Genomic DNA, 23,024 nt, shown 5'->3' with positions numbered 1-23,024 from the left:
TACATTTTAACCTTGGAAAGAGGGTTGGGGATATAGATCAGTGGTAGAATGCTTGCCTAGCACAGGCAAGACCCCAGGGTCAATTCCCAACATCACAAACAAGCACGCAGAATCTTGTAAAGGTAATTAATCTTCATATGCAGGCACAGAACTTGTTTGACAGGTGTTAGGAGTAGATTATGGAAAAGCATTCCTATTGTCAATCAATAAAGATTTCTCAAAATAGCAAATTGATTTCTCTTGGATTGCTCTAGGAGAACAGCATATTTTTACAAAGCCTCATGAGCAGCAGCAAGAAATATTAGAATTTATTAATCTAAATCCCATGTAGATGTTGGAAAACACAGAAAGTTTTCACACAACAGGAAAGTGCTGGAGAGATGGCTCGGTGGGTAAGAGTACTTGCTGCTCTTCCAGAAGACCTGGGTTCAGTTCCCAGAACCCACGTGGCACTTGACAACCATTTGTAACTCCATTTCCAGGAAGTCTAGCACTCTCTTCTGGCCTCCAGAAGCACCAGGCACATGCATAGTGCACAGACATACATCTAGGCCAAACAATCATACACATACAAAACACACACACACACACACACACACACACACACACACTCACACACACGTAAGAGATTTCACTTTTTAGCTTTTTTAAGCAGCAACATTAGCTAATGTTGATGCAAAATAGTTATATACGATTTGCCTTTTACCATCAAACACTCAACACTTGCATGGAGAAAGCCCTCAATGGAGAAAGCCCTCAATGGAGAAAGCCCTCCATGGAGACACAAATTTCAATACACCTTAGAATATAACATTTTTACAGTGCCTTAAATAATTTCAAACATTGCATATTTGATAAAGGTTAAAACATTTCAAACAATGTGATATGTTTTTCAGAGATTAAGTGTAAAGAAAATGTGTGTGTGTGTGTGTGTGTGTGTGTGTGTGTGTGTGTGTGTGTGTAGCTGGAGTTTTAAGATAACAAACAAACAAAAAACCTACTCCAGGAGTCCCAAGTGGCAGTTACCAAAAGCCCCACCTCCCTTTTTGAGATGGGTCTCACTATGTAAATCAGGCTATCCTGGGACTCAAAGATCCTCCTGCCTCTGCTGGGATTAAAGTATTTCATGGAGACAAGAACACATCATTTGTTTGTATTTTTCCAGTTCCTCATACAACGTGTGAGTCATTAAATATCTATTGAATGAGTAAGTTTTGACATCTTTCTTCTGCAGGATTGAATATAGGGCCTCAGGCATTAGGCAAGCACCTACTAATGTACATCTCTAGCTCCACATCTCCACTTTAACCTATACCTGCCTGGCATTCTTCTAGGCACTTGGATACTATTAGAACATGCTGGAAACTTGATTCTCTAGAGGTACTCAAATTAGAAGTAGGTGACAGGAAATAATACATTGGTAACCATACAGCCACTTTATAGGAGGCCCGGTGCAATTTAGTGAGCCCTCCAAACAACACACAGAAAACAGCAGAGCTCAATAGTCAATAACGAGACAGGCTTCAGTCTAGTTACAAATGGCCACACATTAAGGAATGGTGCCCACATGGCAGCTAGTAGCATATGTTTCATACTATTAGCATTCTTGATGGAGGTTATCAACCCAGGGAGCATCTTCTCCTGGATCAGTTCACTATCATAAACAACAACAACAAAACAATTGTAGTATCTTAGACAAGTTGATTTATTTCTCAAAGTCTCAATGTATCTTCTTCACCTTTAAAATGGTGACAATTATATCCTTCTAAAAGGTTGGCCTTGAGAAAACGTACATGAAGGTTCTAGGACACAGTAAGGATTTACTAAATGATACCAATTTCCCCTCTGGTTTCTATAAGTTTTCCCTCCGCTTCACTGAACCAGCGAACCACGCACATTTTTACTTAAACCCACTTCTCCCTCAAAGATAAGCTTTTCTTGTCTTATGTAAAGTGAAAAATGTTCAAGTCCAACCACATATTATCACACATCAAGGCGTAGGAATGGCAAAGAGAGCAAAAGGTTTGCATATAAGTACCTGTTTACAGGTGTAGTTCTTAGGCGCCCGACATCCACTCCTTCACAGTCAGTTCCAAAGCACGCACCTTCTATTGTCCAGTACAGTGCCAGTTCTTCAGAGTTGTGCTTCCCTGTCCCTTCTCTTTACTGCCATCTACCGACAAGTGAATGGACGTCTCGCTCTTCGCAGATCTTGCTGTCATCCTTGAGAATTCTAAAGGAATCAGGCCATTCCCTTAACTAGACAATCCTCTTCCATGGCTAATAGGATCACCTCGCTGATCTTGGAATATTAACTCTATAACGGTGTGTAGAAGACACGAGGTCCTTGTGCTCACAGACAAGCACAGGGGAAATGAGGAAGGGTAAGCACAAAGGGCTGTCTCTTCAATGAAAGAGATGTATATCTATTTTCCACCCAGAAGGCAGGGTGTGGACACAGTTAATAGCTGGGTGACCTGTGCTATCTGTAGGGCCACACCTGAATCTCCCAGACAATGATGTTTATCCCAGACTCTCCCTCCCTAGACCTTTATCCTGAGCAGTTTCTCATTCAACAGAACCCATCCTTAGGGGAGATGTCACATGTACTTTATAACTTGGTGACCTCTACACTATCTATACAACCAAGACCATACCAGTGTCTCCCCTAGGCCCTTTAAACTACAGAACTTACTCTTATGGAAGAGATAACACATACTTTGCCAAAGAGTTTCAATGTCACCGTGCCTTAAGCTTTATTGTGCACACAGGATTGAGATAATTTTTACCAGGAAACTTCTTTCCAAAATTGTATTGTGCTTAAATATGCCTAAAAGAACTGCCTGGTGTCAGACTCTAGAAGTTTGAACCAACACTGTTTACTGAGTCATGTTGAACCAGACTTCCTTCTTGCCTCACACAGATCTGTACACACTGACTGTAGCATTTGTAGAGACCCCTGTCTTAGGGTTTCTATAGCTGCGAAAAGACACCACAGCAATCACAACAATGGCAACTCTTATAAAGGGAAACATTTAATTGAGGTGGCAGCTTACAGTTTCAGAGGTTCAGTTCATTATCATCATGGCGGGGAGCATGGTGGCATGCAGGCAGATATGATACTGGAGAAGTAGTTGAGAGTCCTTCATCTTGCAGGCAACAGGAAGTCGACTGAGACTCTGGGCGTTCTCCTGAGCATAGGAAACCTCAAAGTCCACCCTCACAATGGCACACTTCCTCCAATAAGGCCATACCCACTCCAACAAAATCACACCATACGTGCTAAAAGTGCCATGCCCTATGAGATTATGGGGGCCGATTACATTCTAATTACCACACCCCTCCCACATTAGTGTATAAGTTATCACAAATTTAATAGCTTAAACTGACAGGTACTTATCATTTTATATAGTTCTGTGGACTAGAAATCTTTTAGCAGAGAGATGCAATCAAGATGACGAGAGCCACAGTGACGGCTGGGTGGTTAAGAGCACTTGCTGCTCTTGCAGAGGGCCCGGGTTCCGTTCCCAGTGTCCACAACCACCTGTATGTCCAGCTCCGTGGAATCCAACACTCTTCTCCGGCCTCCGCAGGCACCAGGCACTTACATAGTATGCATACACGCAGGCAAACACTCATATACATAGAATATAAATAAAGAAAAAGTTGTAGTCAATGGTCCAGTTACTCTGAAGGCTGAAGCAGTAGGATAACTTGAGCCCACAGTTTGAGACTAGCCTGAGCAACACCATAAGAAAAAGACGACTTGTACATTGTCTCCTAGGTGGTCCTGTGGCTCAGGCTCAGGGTGAAGGCCTACCTGTGGCTAAAGAGCATAACTCACCTAACAACAGCAGCTTGCTGCTGCTTGTGGGTGCAAGGATTGCCTCAGTTCCTGTCATTTGGGCCTTTCCACAAGGGCTGGCTGCTTTAGTGACCTCCCAGCATGGTGGCTGGCTGGCTTCCCTCAGAGCAAGTGACCCACAGTGGAAGCTACAACGTAATACACTAACATTTGCACAATATTCTATGAGTCATCTATATAAAATCTTGTTGAGTATGGGGAGAGCCTGAGAGCAACCTTGCAGACTCCTCCTTTTGGTTGTACAAACTTTTCTGAGATAGGGTCTCCCTATGCAGCCCTGGCTGATCTATACAAGTTCCCAAAACTCTCGGGGAGAAGACAGATGGTATCAAGGATTACTATTCACAAAATAAAAGGCATAAGTTAAATTTATCTTTCTGCTGATCATGTTCCCCACAACACTGAGATACTGAACTTGTCAGGAAATTACAAATGTTCTGGAAGAACCTTCTCCTACTCCTTAAACAAGGTTCTTTCAGAATGTTCTTTCTTTCCCCCCTGAGACAGGGTTTCTCTGTGTAGGTTTGGTGCCTGTCCTGGATCTTGCTCTGTAGACCAGGCTAGCCTCGAACTCACAGAGATCCACCTGGCTCTGCCTCCTGAGTGCTGGGATTAAAGACAGCAGTCAACAGAGCTGGATGTGGTGGGACAGGTCTGTAAGTGCCAGCGCTCAAACAGTTGATACAGAAGGATTCCAGTCTTCAGCCTGAGACACATAGTGAGTTTAAGGCCGGCCTGTACATACCAAAATCCTGTCTCAAGGGGGAAAAGGTCACTAAAGGCTGGCCCCAGAGGAATTCCTTCCTCTAGAGCAAAGACAGTATGCCAAAGTTAAGAATCTGAGCCTTAGCACTCCGCAGAGTTTTGGGATTTAGCTCAGTTCTTTGCTGGACACAATGTAGTAACATCACTGAATCCCATACACAAATCACTCACAAACATCAGCTGAGGATAGCCAGTACCTAGCATGTGAAAACACTCAATAATTTCTTACTGAGAACTAAATAAATCCTTGGTACTGAACTTACTGTTTCAGTCATGGACTCTGTACAACAAAATTGTGCATCACAAACATTAGCAAACATCAATTATTATTTTAGAAATAAGGCTTTAGGGTGGTGGTGGTGGCGCATGCCTTTAATCCCAGCACTCAGGAGGCAGAGACAGGTGGATCTCTGTGAGTTCAAGACCAACCTGTTCTACAAAGCAAGATCCAGGACAGACACCAAAACTACATAGAGAAATCCTGTCTCAACAAACAAACAAACAAATAAACAAAAAACAAAAAAGAAAAGAAAGGAAGAAAGAAAAACAGGGTTTTATATAGTCAAGACTGGCTTTAAACTTGGTATGTAGCAAAGAACAACCTTGTACAGAAGATCCTCCTCCCACTAAATTCCCCAGTGCTTGGTTAAGGATGTATGCTCTACCATGCCCAGTTGTATTTGGTGCTAGGTATCAAATTCAGGGCAAATACTCTACCAACTTAGCTACATCCCCAGCATCAAAAACATTATGAAGAGCACAAGTTCAAGTTGTGGAAAGTGATTAACCACAGAACAAGTGACACACGTTAAAGAACGTTTGCTTTTGTTTGTTCAGTTGTTTTTTTTTTTTGTTTTTGTTTTTTGTTTTTGTTTTTTGAGACTGTTTCTCGGTGTAGCCCTGGCTGTCCTGGAACTCACTCTATAGACCAGGCTGGCCTCAATCTCACAAAGATCCGCCTGACTCTCCCTCCCGAGTGCTGGGATTAAAAGGTCGGCGAACATTTACTTATTATAACCATCTAGATTTAATATGATGCAACGCAGCATCAGGTGATTCCCCAGTAGCATCCTGGTGTGACACTCACTTTTGTTTGCTTTTAAGACAGTCTCACTGTGTACTCCTGACTGTCCTGGAGCTCGCAGTGTAGACCAGGCTGGCCACCTCCGTCTCTTCCTTCTAGAGTGCTGTGATTAAAGGCGTGTGCCACAACACCCAGTCCACACTCACTTTTAAAATGCAGGTTTTGCACAGTAGTAAAAACTTGTACCAGTTTAGTGCTTTTCTTATGTATAATTATGCAGACCGTAAACAACAAAAATATTTCTGGGATGGTTGTTAAAAATTTAAAGTAAGCTCAACTTTCTTCTGGGGCTCTGCTGAAGTGGATTAGCACTAGATTTAAATCTTGACAGGCGAACAGCTAGCCTCCTGCAAACCCGGCGGACTAAAAAGCCAATTTAGGTGCTAGGGACCCGGCTCCCACCCGGCTTCTCAGCGTTGGGCTCCGCCCCCCGTAGTACGGCCTGCATCTCCCATGAGCCTCCTCGACTGTCATTCTTCAGAAGGCAAACCCTTTCCTGCCGAAGAAGCCGCAGACTACGAATCGCCTGGAGTAGCGTCCGTTACGTTCAGGCTTATAGGCGGGACTTCCGCTTTCTCGGGCTCTGTCAGTCAGGAGGCGGAAGTTGGTGCCGGCGGGAAGGTTGTAGTGCGGAGCACCGTTGTGCTCTTGCTGGGTTCTGCGTGGGCGCGCCCCTCCTGCACTACCGGGACCCGACAGCGAGGTTTCTCGGGACTCCTCGCATCCGGGTAAGTCCAACGGACTGGTGACGCCAGGAGAAGTGTGTCCCGAGCGCCGGCCGTGGGACAGCGGCCTCGTGCGGACTAGCGGGCGAAGGTTTCTCACTTCCCGTTTGGTTTCGCCCACCTCGCCTGCGGGCAAGGGAATCCTGGGACTCCCTGTCCCTTTCTCAAGGTGGCCCCGATTTCCTTCACTGTTAGCCTGGCTTCGCTCACACTGTGCTCCAGCCGTGGGAGACGCGATTCATTCACACCCGGCATCTGCTTCGAGCCCTTGTCTTTTGCTCAACAGTTAACTCTCTACTTCCGCAACCCTGTTCGCGCCTTGTTTTTGAGACAGGGTCTGGCCGTGTAGCCCGGGTTGGTCTGGTACTCTCGGCTCTTCTGCCTCGTCCTCCCGAATGCTGGGATTACCGCTATTGTGCCGTCACGTTTTTAAAGAGCGCACTTGTTAAATTGGTCCCCCCCGCCCCTCCCCCACCCCCAGTGTGATTACTGAATGAAACACAAGGGCCAAGCTTATCTTGTGATTTCGGTACGACCTAATACAAAACTTAATTTCTAAACTTAGAAATCAGCAGGCTTGGGGCTGGGGAGGTGGCCCAACTGGTAAGATCACTTGGTGCCCAAGCATTAGGATCTGTGCTGGAATCCCCAGCATCCATCTCCGAAGCTGGTGTGGTTGGAAGCTGGTGTGGTTGTCTCGCCTGGACCCCAGAGCTGAGGGAAGGCATAGACTGGAGGATCAGTGAGGAGTGCTGGCTGCCAGCCTAGCTCCAGGCTCACTGAGAGACCCTGTTTCAAGGGAACAAGGTGGAGAGTGATAGAGCAAGGCATCCAATTCCTTCTTCTGGCCTGTTCACTGGGCGTACAACACACACACACACACACACACACACACACCACACCACACCACACCACACCACACCACACCACACAAAACCAGGAGTCAAAGTTTGCTTACTAGTTTTGTGACGGTTGATCACGTATATAAAGATGCTCGTTAAAAACATTTTTGGAAACATCTTACACAGTGCATATGATGCAGAATAGGTACTTGTCAGGTTCCTTTTTTTCTTTTACCAGCATGACAAATGCTGGGATATGTTTTTAAATGAATAGAGAGTGATTTTTGTAGAATTTTATTTTTCTTCCTAGCACTGATCATATGGATACTTTCAGAAGGTTGATAAATGTGGTAAATACATCTTAATGATGTAAATTGAAGTAATGCTAAATGTTGGTATAAACAGCTTCAAGACTAAAAATGCTCATTTAATAAGGTGCATGAGGAGTTTGCAGAGTTAAATTTCTGATTTAAGTCTGTGCATTTTATGGGTATCTTTCTGGAGACTAAGAAACTGAGCTCAGCCCAGCTGTTCTTCACAAATTTGAGACTGTAATTTAAGGCCAGTGCATTTTATGTGTGCACATAAATTTTTTTACAGATGATTGTAAAGTGCTGATCAGTGGCCACTGAATATAATTGAAACAGAATAGGAAGATGGCAGCAAATCCTTCAGGACAAGGTAATGCATGCTGGGATTTCTGTTATTACTAGAAACTTTCCCTCATCCAATAAATGTATTTGAAGTAGAGAAAATTAGTATAGAGCAGTTACTGCATCCAGAATTAAAGAATGAATAGCAAAGTGGAAACCCCCAATTTAAAACCAGTTTAACACCATATTAGTTACACATTTTTAATACTACTAATTGTGTATTTTAACCTGTTAAGATTAGTGATTCACATCGTAAAAATTTTTTTTTCTTTTTTCCATTTATTTTTGTATGGTGTGCATCAGTATATATGCATGTTTGCATGTATGGGTGCATGTGTGTGGGGGTGGGCATGCATGCATGTGGAGACTGGAGGTTGACATGGAGAATCATCCTTCATCACTCTTCACCTAATTCACTGAGGCAGGGTCTCTCAGTCAAATCCAGAGCTTGCTGATATGGCTTTCTCTTGCTAGCCAGCTTGCTCTAGGGATCCTCTCACGACCTCCGAGGCTGGAGTTACAGGTGGGCCGTTATACCCACTCAACCTGTCTGTGGGTTATAGGGATCTGAGCCCTGGTCCTCATGGAGCAAGCGCTTAACGACTGAATCATTTCCCCAGCCTGCATCCCACACTTTATCTCTGGCATCTGTTTTCTTGCTCTTTGATTTGAAATCAGCACTATTTGAAAACTGTCATCAGATAATAACTGTGCCTTCATCTTCACTGCTGTCAAAACCTCAGTCATTTCACCTGTCACTCTTTCATCAAGTCAAGTTAGGCACCTGTTGCTGTTAGGAACTTTTATTTGTAGATATTCTGTTGAAGTAAAAATTTATTCAGGTCTTTAGCTTTTTGAGGGCTGTGCACCGAGCAGTGACCTTCCTGCTTCAGCCTCCCAGTTGCTCGGATTACAAGTATGTGCCAGCTTCATCTTAAAAATAAAATTTATTCATTTACTTACTTATCTACTTATTTGTTTGTTTATTTTTGAGGCAAGTTTCTTGCTATGTAGTCTTGGCAGTCTGGAACTTACTATAAAGAGCAGGCTGGCCTCCAACATAGAGATCTGCTTGCTTCCCTAGTGTTGGGATTAAAAGCATGTGCCACCACACTTGGCTCATAAAAATTTAATCTTTAGAAGGTATTAACTATCACTTTATAAGTATTTTTTGAGAGTTTTTGTTGTTGTTGTTGTTGTTGTTGTTTGAGACAGTTTCTGTGTGTAACATCCATAACTGTCCTGGAACTTGCTCTGTAGCTCTGTAGATCAAGCTGGCCTTGAACTCACAGGGATCGCCTGCCTATGACTCCCGAGTACTGGAATTATTTTTAAGTATTTTTATGCATAAAGCTTGAAATGGGCCTCTTTCCATATCAGGTCTGAACTGTTTGACTTTTAGGTGTGTTTGACCCATCATCACAGGTAAACATATTTATCTTTAACTTCTTTTCAAAGTTAAGTTAGAAAGGTTCAGATTAAAGTAGTTTGTATAAGATCCTCGGTACTCCCCACCCTCTGCCAAAACAGCCAAAATAAGAACTAAGAGCAGTCCATTTAGGAAAGGAAAAATGTAAAAACCACACAATGTAGTCACAATGAAAACATATTTTAAATGATCCTTTTATGATAACAAAATTTGCTGGTAACTTTTCTCTTTGCAATTGTTGTAGAAACAACTATGGTTGGTATGGCTTTTGGTTGGCCTGTAGCCAGATCTATGAAGCATCCAAAATCTAACGAGTAATTAGTTGAATCAGCCACTTGACTTTGATTACTCCTATAGGAGTTCTTTTAGTGTCGCGGAGCTGCTGCTATTGGACACCAGCAGAGGGAGTCTGTATCATGTTCATAGACTTGAAGAGTCTCAGTAAAGATTTTAAAATGTAATGACGCTTATTTAATCATTTTGAGACAGGGTCTCACTGTGTAGACCTGGCTGGCCTGGTACTCTTATTTTATGTGTTTGAGTGTTTTGCCTGCATGTATGTCTGTGTGCACCACATGCATGTAGTGTCCTTGGAGGCAAGAATAGGATGTCAGCTCCCGAGACTGAACTTACAGGTTGTGAACCACCATGTGGGTGCTGGAAATCAGACCCACATCTTCTAAGAGAGCAGCCAGTGCTCTTAATTGCTGAGCTACCTCTGCAGCACCTTAGTAAAAATTTTAGTCTTTTATTGTATTTTACTATCTATAATAAATTACTTTTGCACTGTTTATGTGTATAGAAATTGGATGGAGGCTGATTGTCTTGCTTATTCTAAAATGGTAACTGAAAGAAACATGATTTATAAAAATAAGAAAAAGACTCAGTATACGCATTGTAATTCATTAGTGTTTCTTATGCAGGGGTCAGACATTCAGTGTATTCTTGTCCATTGGCTGGCTTGGGTTGAAAGCCCAGGAGATGAGTTAAGCACACTGGGTGGATTTGTGAGGGGTGTAAGAGGCAGTTAAATCATAAAGGAGCCAACCTAATCAATGGCTTAATCTCTTGAGGGACTCAGGGTTAAAAAGCCTGCTAGGAGGTGGCAGAACTCTGAAAGGACAAGGATGGGTGTCATGGGGGAAGTGGGCTATGAGGGTGCTTTGAATGTCTTGGCCCTGTTCTAGCTGCTCTCCAGCTGCCATCATGAAATTAGGTCTCACCTCAAGCCCAAAGCAATGGATCCAGGCATCCATGCACAAAAACTTCCGAAACAAGGACCAGAAAGACCTGGGTTCGATTCCCAGCGCCAGTGCGGCAGCTCATAACCATCTGTAATTCCAATTTCAGGGAATTTGATGCCCTTGTGTGGCTGGCTTCCTTAGACACTAGGCACACATGCGGCACACAGCTATGTGTGCAGCACAACACCTATACACATAATACCGTTATGCATGTGTGTGAAAGGAATTGTTTCTCTCCTTCCACCTTATGTAGTCAGGCTTGTCAGCGAGCACCTCACATCAGCTGGCCCTTCCTGGTGTTTTAAGAAACACCAAAAAAGCTGGGGTGTGGCAGGATACACACCTAGCGCTCTTTCAGATCTACTGAGCAGTTTCCATAGTATAGTAGTAATCAGAATTTCTCAGTTTGTTAAGCTTTCGGCAATCTGAAGTCCTACTTTTCTTTATCCAGTGTAATGTGGAACATTTGGTAGGTTCTCAATAATCATTTGATTTATGAGTTGATTAGTTTTAACATCTTAAGAATTTTACATGTTTTTGGAGAAATTTGAATGTAGAACCAGACCAGCAAACTAAAATTTGGCTAAGGTACCTTTCCGTATCTTTTTTAATTTTAGGTTGTATACATGGCGTGCATTTGTATGTATAGGAGTGTGTGCCCTGGTGTACATGTGGAGGTCAGAAGACAACTTCATAGGATCTGTTCTCTCCTTCCACCTTTCTGTGGGCCCCAGTATTAAGCCCGGATTGCCAGGCCTGTGTGACAAGCACCTTTCCCTATTGAAGCATCTAGCCTGCCTCCCTATTTCTGTACCTTGAATGTCTTAGTTCTTTCTTATTGATAAATGTGGCAGCCAGATCAGTCCAACTTGATTTCAGAGAGAGCCTGTGTAATACACATGGAAGGAATGGAAACTCTGATTGCATAGTTTCATGGAGTGGTAACCTGGAGATCAGTGGGTACTGTTGACTTGGAGTCACTCTGGGTGCTCTCTCCTGATCTTAGGGTCCTGTGTAGGAATAGACTGGCATAGCATCCTGTTTGACCCTACTTAATTCTGAGTTTTAGCAGAGGGAGCAAGTGCATCCTTCAGGCTGGGTTTTTTGCTTTGGGTTTTGTTGTTGTTTCGAGACAAGATTTCTCTGCATAGCTTTGTCCTCACAGAGATCCACCTGCCATTAATTTCCACATAGACTTTTTTTAAAAAAAGATTTGTTTATTTTGTATACAGCATGTATGACTACAGGTCAGAAGAGGGCACTAGATCTCGTTCCAGATGGTTGTGAGCCACCATGTGGTTGCTGGGAATTGAACTCAGGACCTCTGGAAGAGCAGTCAGTGCTCTTAACCTCTGAGCCATCTCTCCAGCCCCAATTTCCACATAGACTTTAACTGTGACTAATGATATGACAAATCACCGTTGTAATTCAACTATAGAAACCGCTGCCGCCGCCCAGCTCAGGCTTATTTTTAAGGTGTGCTGTCTCTCAAGCATCACTGATGTGTTTGAAGGATTTGTGAAAATTCTCATATAACTTTTAAAGAGTGTAGATGCAGCTGGGCAGTTTCAGAGGTGTAGTTCATTATCATCATTATGATAAGCATGTTAGCACGCAGGCAGACTTGGTGCTGAGCTGAGAGTTCTACATCTTGCAGGCAACAGGAAGTGAACTGGGACACTGGGCATGGCTTGAGCATATACAGGACCTCAAAGCCCACCCCTACAGTGACACTTCTTCCAACAAGGCCATGCCTACTTTAACACAGCCACACCTCTTACTAGTGCTACTCCCCATGAGCTTGTGGAGGCCAATTACATTCAAACTACTACATTCCACTCCCTGGCCCCTATAAGCTTAGAATATAATGCAAAATGTATTTAGTCCAACTTTAAAAGTCCCCAGAGTCTATCACAGTCTCAACAGTGTTTCAGAGTTCAGAGTTTCTTCTGAGATTCATGTAATTTCTTAACTATAATCACCTATAAAATCAAATAAAAAACAGACTGCACACTTCCAGCATATAATGGCGCAGGATATACATTACCATTCCAAAATATAGAGAAAGCAGCATAGTAAGGAAATACTGGACAAAAGCAAGATGAAAAACCAGCTGGGCAAATTCCAACTCTGCATCTCCATGTAGGATGTCAAAATGCTCTTCAGATCTCCAACTTCTTTCAGCTCTGTTGACTGTAACATACTTCTCTCTCTTGGGCTCATTCCACTTCCTATAGCAGCTTTCCTCTACAGGGATCCCATGGCTCTGGCATCTCCAGCATCTTGGGGTCTGCAAGGCAATCCAAGCTTCACCTTCACAGCTTCACACAATGGCCTCTCTAGGCCTCCATTTATTCTGGACCCTGGAATTCAGACTCCAGACTCAGCAGCAGCCTTCCTTAGTTGCTCCTTGACTCTAAAGCCAGAACCACATAGCCAAAGCTGCCAAGTTTTGCTGCTCGCTGGGGCTGGAACATGGTCCCCTTATTCAATTATATCTTCACCAGCTTTCTGTTTCCCATGGTTACCTTTATTACCTAAGCTTGGCTGTCCTGAAACTGCTCTGTAGACCAGGCTGGCCTTGAATTCAGAGATCTTTCAATTACATCTTCACTTTCCTTCACTGCCTAAGCTTGGCTGTTCTGGAACTTCCTCTGTAGACCAGGCTAGCCTCAAACTCAGGAATTCACCAGCCTCTCTGTCTTCCAAGTGCTGGGATTAAAGGCCTGCATCACCACACCCAACTCTAAGCTTTTAATTCCTTTTCACAAGTTGGAATTTAGTTGAGTGGGATCTTTCCCTGAGGGCACCACTCCCTTTATTCCATTTCTTAATCTGTTTATCTCTTTGAAGATAGGACTTTGTTCCATTCCACTTCCTGGTGCTCTTTTTATTCTCAATTATATATTTTGTGTTTTTCCTTGTTCAGCTTGCTCCCTTTCATTATAAATCTGTATAAGCAAGATGTAGAACTCTAAGCTCCTTCTCCAGCACCATGTCTGCCTTCATGCTTCTCACCTTGATGATAATGGAAAATGGATAAACCTCTGAAACTATAAGCAGTCCAATTAAATGTTTTACTTTACAAGAGCTGCTGTGGTCATGATATCTCTTCACAGCAAAGAAACCCTAACTAAGATAGAAGTTGGTACCAGAAGTGGGGTATTGATGTGATAGGTCTGACCATGCTTTTGTTTGAAGGGATATGTAATCACACGACATAGCCTATATGAGGCTGTTTTGAAATTTCCTCTGCCAACAAAATTAATTCAAATATCTTTACTTTAGCTTCAGCCATACTTTTCAAACAAGGGCAAAAAGCAACCACATTCTTTACCAAAATATCACAAGAAAGATCTCTAGGCCACATACTGATATTCTATTCTGAACCCTCCTGAGTCAGCTCCCGTACAGTTCAAATCACACTCAGCACCACTGTCTTCCATGTTCCTACTAGGATGGCCCATTTAGCAGCACTTAAAGCATTCAGTTGCTTCTCTAATCCACAATCCCAAGGTCCATATCCCTTCAAACAAAAGTATAGTCAGACCTATCACAGCAATACCCCACTTCTGGTACCAACTTCTGTCTAAGTTAGGGTTTCTTTGCTGTGAAGAGACACCATGACCACAGCAGCTCTTGAAAGTAAAACATTTAATTGGATTGCTTACAGTTTCAGAGGTTTATCCATTTTCCATTATCATCAAGGAGAGAAGCATGACAGTATGCAGGCAGACATGGTGCTGGAGAAGGAACTGAGAGTTCTACATCTTGCAGGCAACAGGAAGTGAACTGGGATACTGAGCATGGCTTGAGCATGTATGAGACCTCAAAGCCCACCCCCACTTCCTCCAACAAGGCCAGACCTACTCTAACAAAGTTACACCTCCTAATAGTGCCACTCCCTATGACATTTGAGGGGCAATTACATTCAAACTAAGACTTATCATTTGAAAAATGAAAGTATTTTAGTGACTGTTTCATTCTAAGAAAATGGTATTTGACAGACATGAGGATATTATAGTTCCTACTGTATATGAGATAATACAGTAAATAATCCATGTGCTAAGAGTGAACAGACACATAAGTTATAGCATGAGACCATAGGTATTAAAGAAAATCTCACTAGTGAGTATACCCTTTTGTTTAGTTTAACCTTTGAGCTAGTAAGAATTCTAATGGTGAGAGAAAAGGAGAAAAATCGTTTCTTACCTGATATGACCAGACTAACTAGTTTGCCTTAAGTTGCAAGTTTGAAGTAGGAAATTATTAGTACTTAAATAGTATTTGTTGGCTTTTCTATACTTTCATAGTGTAAATACTTTGCTCAAAACTCAGACTCCATTAGGTCATTTTGTTTGTTTGATTTTGTTTTTGAGACAGTCTCACTGTGTAGACTTAGCTGGCCTGAGAATCACTATGTATATGTAACCAGGCTTGCCTCAGAACTCCGATCTGTCTGCCTCCCTGAGTTCTGGAATTAAAGGTGTTGCTACCACACCCAGTTTAGATATAAAACTTTAAAAAGGAAGGGTGCATTTCAGAATGGTAAGGCCAGCTCAGAAGATGAGAACATACACTGACTTTCTTCCTGGGCTCTGCTTTTCAAGTCCCAGGATTACAGTGTATCACTGTGCTTCACTTAAGGTTTCAACTGTAGTAGTCTTTATGTTTTCATTGAATTTGAACATCATGTGTAAAGTTGAGAGTTTTAATTTGTAAGGATTCTGGGACATTATGTATGATTATGAAGCAATTATAGCCAATTATAAATTAAGTTGCTTAGTAATGGTTTCAAAAGCAAAGCGAAAAATCTTTCAAAAATTTTCTAGGAGGCATTTCCATGCTGGCTGTGAGCTCATTTTAAAACGTTAGTTGTCATATAGTGTAGCCCTCCACAATAAAGTACCTGGGAATTTCAAAAACCTAATAGTTGCCCTGCAGTCACTGACTCCAGCTGTAACTCTGGTATCACTTCTTCTTGTCTCTCTCCCTCTCCCTGTTTCTGTTTCTTTTTAGCTTGTGCTGGCTTAGAATTCATTCATTACCAGTAGCCCAGGTTGGCCTGGAGTTCCCAGCAGTCTTCCTGTTTAGCCCTGGGGCTAAGAGTATGGTCCGAGCTTCACACCTGGTTAACGGTTCTCTTTTTAATATTCAAATCGACAGCCTGGTTCGCCTCAACTGGCTGCTTTGTCCAAGGGCAACCTTGGACTTTTTTTCTTTTTAAAGATTTCTTACCTTCTTACAGTAAGATATCCCAGATCTGCTGTGCCCTCTATTTTTTTGTAACAGGGTCTGATGGTAGCCCAGGCTAGTCTTAAAACCTTGCTGTACAGCTGAAGGTAGTCTTGAATGCCTGATCCTGCTGCTTTCACCCCCCAAGTTCGAGTAGCCACCAAGAGTGGGTTATCATGTCCATGTGGTGCATCTTTACTGTGGGAGAGAGGCTTTATAAATTCAACCACATAATCAGTGACATCATTAGCTTGCTTTGCTCTCGTCCGACCAAGCAGTGAATGACATTGGAGAACAGTGGGTTCCTGATACGTACATTACGAGCCTGTTCTGTTCCACTGTACATGGGATACCTTCACCTTCCCTGGACATTTCACTCTGGGCCTGCCTGACCCACTGTCACTACCTAGGAAAGAGGAAGGGGCATTTCAGCAACCTGACAGTTGATGTTGATGGCCTGTTTTCCTCAGGAGCATGTCAGCAGGAAATGGGCTCTAGACTTAGTATGAAAAATTCCCTGGAAAGTTCATAAAACCATCTTTTTAGAAATGCCAGAATGTGGCTTGGGGATTTAGCTCAGTGGTAGTAGGCAAGCGCAAGGCCCTGGGTTCGATCCTCAGCTCAAAAAAATAAAATTTAAAAAAAGAAAGAAAGAAAGAAATGCCAGAATGTACTGTCACTGTTAGTTATTGAAAAGGAGTCTGCTGTTACTAGAATTTGTGGTGTAACAGGTGCAGAGATGGAAAATGGGAGAGGATAAATTACTAAAATGGATATGGTAGTTCCCAAACTCCTGCCTATAGCCAGGTTGCTGGTGCCTGGTAAATTGAGAACTGCAAGTTTCAGCTGTGTCTGGTTAGGCCAGTATCTGTGAATACCGTATACATGCTGTGCCATCTCAACCAGTCTCTCCCTCTTGGAGACATTTCCACCTACCAGTTCTTCTCTGTAAATCAGTGTAAATTCTCAGAATCCCACAGATGGGTATTTAGGCATGCTCAGGTCTACCCTTATTGAAAGTGCCCTCATTCCAAACTTTTCCTTCTAGTCTCCAGAGCTGTAATTGTCTCCTGCTCCTCCTATTCTATATTCTTCTGTTTCCCAGTCCTTTTACACTCCTGACCCCCGACTCTCTGTCTCTCTCCTCACTAGCTGGGGATCGGAAATGCAGACTCCCTGTGATCATACAGTCTGCTCAGGAGTATAAAGAGCTTGAAAGTGGCCAGCTAGGGGAGAATACTCTTTGGTTCTGGCTTGTTGCTGCTGTGTGAGAATCTCTGAGTTAGATTTGCCGAGGCTAGAGATCTGAGAACGTGGAGTCCTTTATTGTTCACATGTTGCCATTTTAATTTGGATTTGTTTGATTGTTTGTTGTTGGTTTTTTGAGACAGGGTTTTACTGTGTATTCCTGGCTGTCCTGGAACTCACTTTGTAGACCAGCCTGGCCTCAAACTTGGAGATTCACCTGCTCCTGTCTCCCAAGTCCTGGGTTTAAAGGTGTTTGCCACCACCATCTGACTTTAATTTGGATTTTAAAAAAAGATTTATTTATTTATTAATTATGTATACAGTGTTCTGTCTGCATGTGTTCCTGCAGACCAGAAGAGGGCACCAGATCTCATTACAGATGGTTGTGTGCCACCATGTGGTTGCTGGGAATTGAACTCAGGACCTTTGGAAGAGCAGTCAGTGCTCTTAACCTCTGAGCCATCTCTCCAGCCCTAATTTGGATTTTTAAAGCTTAGCTGCACACTACCTGCTGCAGGACTTTGCAACATGTGCTGAGATCTTATCTAAGTTTGAAGCTTGGAATTAAGTCAAATATTAAATAAGTATTTGATAAAAGAAGGTGTCTATATATCTGATGTTGTGCTATTTCTTAGACTTGCTTTCTGGTCTGGTCATTTGTAATTCTTTGGTTTTCCTTCAAAAAAAATGTATCATTTTTAAATGAATTTGATCAGAGTATGCACAGTATTTGTTTTGGTGGGTTTTTTAAAATGATTTATTTATTTATTTTATGTATATGAATGTTCTATCCGCATGTACACCTTTATGCCAGAAGAGGGCATCAGATCCCACTATAGATGGTTGTGAACCACTTGTGGGTGCTGGGTATTGAACTCAGGATCTCTTGAAGAGCAGTCAGTGCTCTTAACTGCTAAGCCATCTCTCCAGCATGCATAATACTTTTTTCTTCATGTAAGAATATGCACACCTGTAGATTTGACTGTAGTATTTTGGGGCCCCAAATTTAGTCCAGAACAAATGCTGTAACTCATACCTTGGTGAGTAGAATTATTCAGACCAGAGTCTTGGTGTTGGAATTGTGGTTAGTGGAAGAGTGCTTGCCTAGGATGTACAAGGGATGGGTTCTGCTACAGCAGAAACTAATAAATACATCTTAAATGTCCTTTTATTTTGTATCCATTTCTTATACTCATTGGGTTTTTTTGTTTTTTATTTTTATTTTTTTTTAATATTGTGTGTGGTTGTTTTGTTTACATGTATGTCTGGGTGCCATGTTTGTGCCTGGTGCCTACAGAGTTCCAAAGATGGTATCAGATCCCCTGGAACTGGATTAACAGTTGTGAGCTGCCTGTGGGTGCTGGGAATTGAACCCAGGTCCTCTGGAAGAACAACCAGTACTCTTAACTATTGAGCCATCTCAGTGTGCACACACAAACACACACACACACACACACACACACACACACACACACACACACACTTTTTTTTAGGGTCGAACTAGGTAGCCCTAGTTGGCCTAGAACTCAACAAAAATCCACCTGCTTCTGCTTACTTAGAGTGTTGGAATTAAAGGTGTATGCTACCATTGCTGAGCCTGGTTTTGTTTGTTTTAAGTAGGGGTGTCACGTAGCCCAGGCTACCCTAGAACGCGTGGCATAGCCAAAGATGACCTTGAACTCTTGATCTCTCTTCCGCTACCTCACAGGTGTAGTTATGCACCACCACATCTAGTTTATGCTATATTGGAGGTTGAATCCAAGGGTTTTGCATATTCAGCAAACACTCTACCAACTGCGCTAAACTCCCCATCCCATTGGAGTTTTTGTTTTGTTTTAATGAGATAAGGTCTCATGTAGGCCAGGCAGGCCTTGAACTCCACCTCTCAAGTGCTCGATTATATGTTTGCCACCACATTTGGTAATGTATTATGCTCTTAAAGTTGCTGGGAAATGGCCAGTGGGGAGAAAGAGCTTACTAGTAAGTTCATGGCTGTGCTAGAGATAGGAATTTTGCTTTCTGGCGTCTACATGGCCTTGGTCTAAAATGTTTCTTATCCTCCCCCTTCTTTTTCTTTAGGTTTTCAAAATAAAAATAGAGTTGCGATTTTGGCTGAACTGGACAAAGAAAAAAGAAAATTACTTATGCAGAACCAGTCTTCAGCAAGTCACCCTGGAGCTAGGTATTGACCGTTCTTGGAGGTGCTATTATTAATCATACTTTTAAAGAGAAAAGCACTGCCTAGCACTCTGGAGGTCTCATTAATGTTAGAATTAGGTCTGTACTTTAAGCGTCTCCTGACCAGAATCCCAATCGTGTTCATGGTCTGCCCTTCCCGTTACGTCATGTGCATCATCATCATCACGTTTCATCATAGCTGCTGCTGTCTGGGATTTGTTCTGCATCTCTGCGTACCCTAGTGCTGAGCACAGAACCAGCTGTCTCGTAGCTGCTTTAGAATCTCATGAGTAAGCCACTGTCAGCTTGGCTTTTTTTTTTTAATTCACAGTTGTTCAACCAGTGTAGAACATGGTTATCATAAGTTTAATTATGATACAGACAGTGAAGTATGGTTTTACTGTTGATAAACATCATGCTGTTTGTTAACAGTTTTTAAAAACGTTAATATCCAGTATGTGCACCTTTAATCCCAGCACTTGGGAGGCAGAGGCAGGTGATTCTCTGGGAGTTTAAAGCCAGCCTGGTCTACTTGTGAGATCCAGGACAGCCAGAGAGAGCTACAAAGTAAAACCCTGTCTCAAGCTCCCTCCTCCCCTTTGCCCCCCCCCCCCAAAAAAAAAGCAGCAGCAGCAGCAGCAGCCTGAGTTCTATTCCTAGGACATACATGGTATAGAGAACTGATCTCCACATGTCTGACACAAAACAAACAAATTAAAACAGGTTTTAAAGGAATACTTAATGAACACTATGTGATTCAACATAAGTCCAGAAAGGTTTAGGGATTAACTCTGTGGTTTAGTGTGCTTGAGGCCTTGGGTATGATTTCTAGCGCTACACATAGAAAACAGAAACACCACATGATCTCTTCAGATTTCTTATACAGCACGGTGGTTAGTAAATAATGATGTTTACCTGAATTACTGAGAGATCTTGTATAGTAATAATAATAAAAATATTGGCATATGACCTGATGGATAGGTTATTTGGCTTGACTTAATCTTTAATGTATACAAATATCAAAACACTATAACCATAAATATGTACAATTCTTATGTGTCCGCTATACCTCAATTTTAAAATGTAATTGACCATAATAAAAAGGTGCCAATCTAATAAATCCCCTTGTATAGTTTTTGTTTTTGTTTTTTTAAGATAAGGATATCTCTGTGTTTGATAACCAAGTAACCAAGATTTCCATTTTAGCATCTCCCTCTCCAGACCCTCTCTTAATAAGGACTTTCGGGATCATGCTGAGCAGCAGCACATTGCAGCCCAGCAGAAAGCAGCTCTGCAGGTGAGTGAAATGAACCTACAGCCTACTCATTGGAGAGTTCCAGGTACTAGAAGGCAACACAGTGCTTACTTTGTATCTCAATGGAGCAATGTCAATAAACATGTCCACACAAAATCACTCATGCCCAGAGGGATTGAAAGACCACTACAGTAGTAATCCATGTATCTTTTATGTGTTAATGCAGTCATGATTGATTCCCTGCTGTGCTTTGTCAAGAGATTGCTTGTTCACAAAAATATTTAGACAGAATGATACAGAAAATTGACCTGGTTAGTTTAATAGGAGCATATGTATCTTCATATTTGTCATACTATTACTTTGTCTGATTGTCTTCCTGGTTTACCATTTGGATATCTTTTTAATAGTCTACACTGCTTGCATGGACAATATTTAAAGACTCTTATTATCAGGTTTATGAATGTGATATTCCAGCTCAGAAACATTCTTTTTTTTTTTTTTTTTTTTTTTTGAGCTGAGGATCAAACCCAGGGCCTTGCGCTTGCTAGGCAAGCACTCTACCACTGAGCTAAATCCCCAACCCTACATTATTCTTTTTTTTTAATTAAATATGTTTATTTATTAAAAATTTTTTTCATTTTACATACCAACCCCAGTTCCCCCTCCCTCCCCTTCTCCCACCACCTCACCTTCCTCCCATTCTACCCCCATCCACTCCTCAGAGTGGGTAAGGCCTCCCATGGTAGTCAACAAAGTCTGGCATACCAAGTTGAAGGAGAGCCTAGCCCCTCCCCATTGTATCAAGGCTGAGCAAGGTATCCCACCACAGGGAATGGGCTCCAAAAAGTCAGTTCATGCACCTGGGATAAGTCCTGGCCCTGCTGCCAGGGACCCCACAAACAGATCGAGTCACACAACTGTCACCCACATTCAGCGGGCCTAGTTCAGTCCCATGCAGGTTCCCGAGCTGTCAGTCCAGAGTCAGTGAGCTTCAACTAGCACCGGTCAGCTGTCTCTGTGGGTTTCCCCATCATGTTCTTGACCCCCTCTTCTTCTTTTTTTTTTTTGAGCTGAGGATCGAACCCCAGGCCTTGCGCAGCGCTCTACCATTGAGCTAAATTCCCACCCCTACTCCTGATGTTTCACAATCTTGCATCTAAGCAGTTAACGCCCAGTATGCTGGATACACAGACAAGGAGCTTCCCTTAAGCATTTAGGAGGGTGAAATCTCACAGGGAATTAGCACTGGGAGGATATTAAGGTCAAGGTCAGCAAGCAAGGCAACAGTTACCCAAAACGGGGGCCAGAGACCAACATTATTCTTAAAAGTAATAGTTTTAGTATTACATTCCTCTTGGATAATTTACAATTCCCAGAGACCTTTTTGGGGGGTAGGGTGCGGGAAGGTTAGTCATATAAAACCCCTGTAATATCATCTCTTCAAGGGTGGAATGGGAGGATCTTGAGTTCCAGGCCAGCCTAGGTTACACAGCAAAACCCTAACTGATAAAACTTAAAAAAATAAAAATTTGAAAAGTATAGTGTAATTGCCTTTGCTTTTAAGAAGAATTCCAGAATTAGAATGGACATTATAGAGATCCTCTCACTTTAAATGACTAAAAGCAGTCCTCTTTATTTATTTATTTTTTAATAAGAGAGAAGTTCCTGATAGTTTTAAATGAGTTGCATTCCAAAGTCCTCTCTGCTGAACCTTAGTCATCAGTGGTCACTGTTCTCCATCCCTTCGGATGCTGCCCTTCCCCAGGCTTTGGGCTCGTGACCTTTGCTGCTACTTTTCTTCATTCCAAAGAACAAAGTGATCGAGTGTGCTGATGGAAGAGAGTCTCACAGAGACAGATAAGAGGCTGCTGAAAGAGTGCCTGGTACAGCCTGTTAATGTGAACTGTGTCCGTGTCTGTCTGTGTAAACATTAGCAGCATTAGACCTGTGTTATTCCTGGATCTTAGGAACTCAGAAAGATAAGGACTTGTAGCGCCTTAGTTGAGGAGAATGTCTCTCACTAGCTGTTGTTGTACTCTTTCTCAGCACGCTCACGCACATTCATCTGGATACTTCATTACTCAAGACTCAGCCTTCGGGAACCTTATTCTCCCTGTCTTACCTCGCCTGGACCCAGAATGAAGACTGTGTCTGCATAAAGGGACCTTGTTATATCCAGAGGCAGAGCTCTCACTCAGCTCTGTACAAACTGACCTTCAGAATTTTGGAGAACTTAGTTTTCGTTTCTTTAAAGAAAGGAATCAGTGAGTGAGTGGGAAAGAAGGGGAGCGGGGATGCTGAGGACTCTGGAAGCTCCAGCGCTGGCGAGTTGGTTGGGCTGGCGGGGACTACATTTTGTATTACCATTTAACTCTGCACTCTCAGACTCAGAATTGCTTAGTTTCATAAAATCTGCACCCCGTTCAACAAGTTGGACTGAATGTCTCCTGCATGAAGCCCTGGGGTTGCCCCCAGCACTACACAGACAAGCTGTGCGCCTG

At 42.5% G+C, this 23,024-nt stretch overlaps 1 protein-coding gene across 1 annotated transcript; it reads left to right on the top strand.

Moving 5' to 3' along the window:
- The first annotated feature begins 6,379 nt into the window (after positions 1-6,379).
- On the top strand, positions 6,380-22,740 carry LOC118577189 (INTS3 and NABP interacting protein). The gene is made up of 5 exons (XM_036177265.1): positions 6,380-6,442; positions 7,882-7,962; positions 19,170-19,272; positions 20,475-20,565; positions 22,570-22,740. The coding sequence occupies exons 2-5, from the start codon at positions 7,938-7,940 to the stop codon at positions 22,663-22,665; spliced, it is 315 nt and encodes a 104-aa protein (XP_036033158.1). The 5' UTR covers positions 6,380-6,442; positions 7,882-7,937; the 3' UTR covers positions 22,666-22,740.
- The last annotated feature ends 284 nt before the right edge of the window (positions 22,741-23,024 follow it).

This window comes from Onychomys torridus, chromosome 2 (assembly GCF_903995425.1).
Source record: "Onychomys torridus chromosome 2, mOncTor1.1, whole genome shotgun sequence".
Taxonomy (NCBI): Eukaryota; Metazoa; Chordata; class Mammalia; order Rodentia; family Cricetidae; genus Onychomys; species Onychomys torridus.
Note: the sequence above shows the minus strand (reverse complement) of the source record. Positions and strands in the feature narration are given on the sequence as shown.

Excerpts from the sequence above, each read along its gene's own strand:
- LOC118577189 (XM_036177265.1), top strand. The coding sequence starts at position 7,938 with ATGGCAGCAAATCCTTCAGGACAAG. Across the intron at positions 7,963-19,169 it reads AGCAAATCCTTCAGGACAAG|GTTTTCAAAATAAAAATAGA; the intron begins GTAATGCATGCT and ends CTTTTTCTTTAG. Across the intron at positions 20,566-22,569 it reads AGCAGAAAGCAGCTCTGCAG|CACGCTCACGCACATTCATC; the intron begins GTGAGTGAAATG and ends ACTCTTTCTCAG.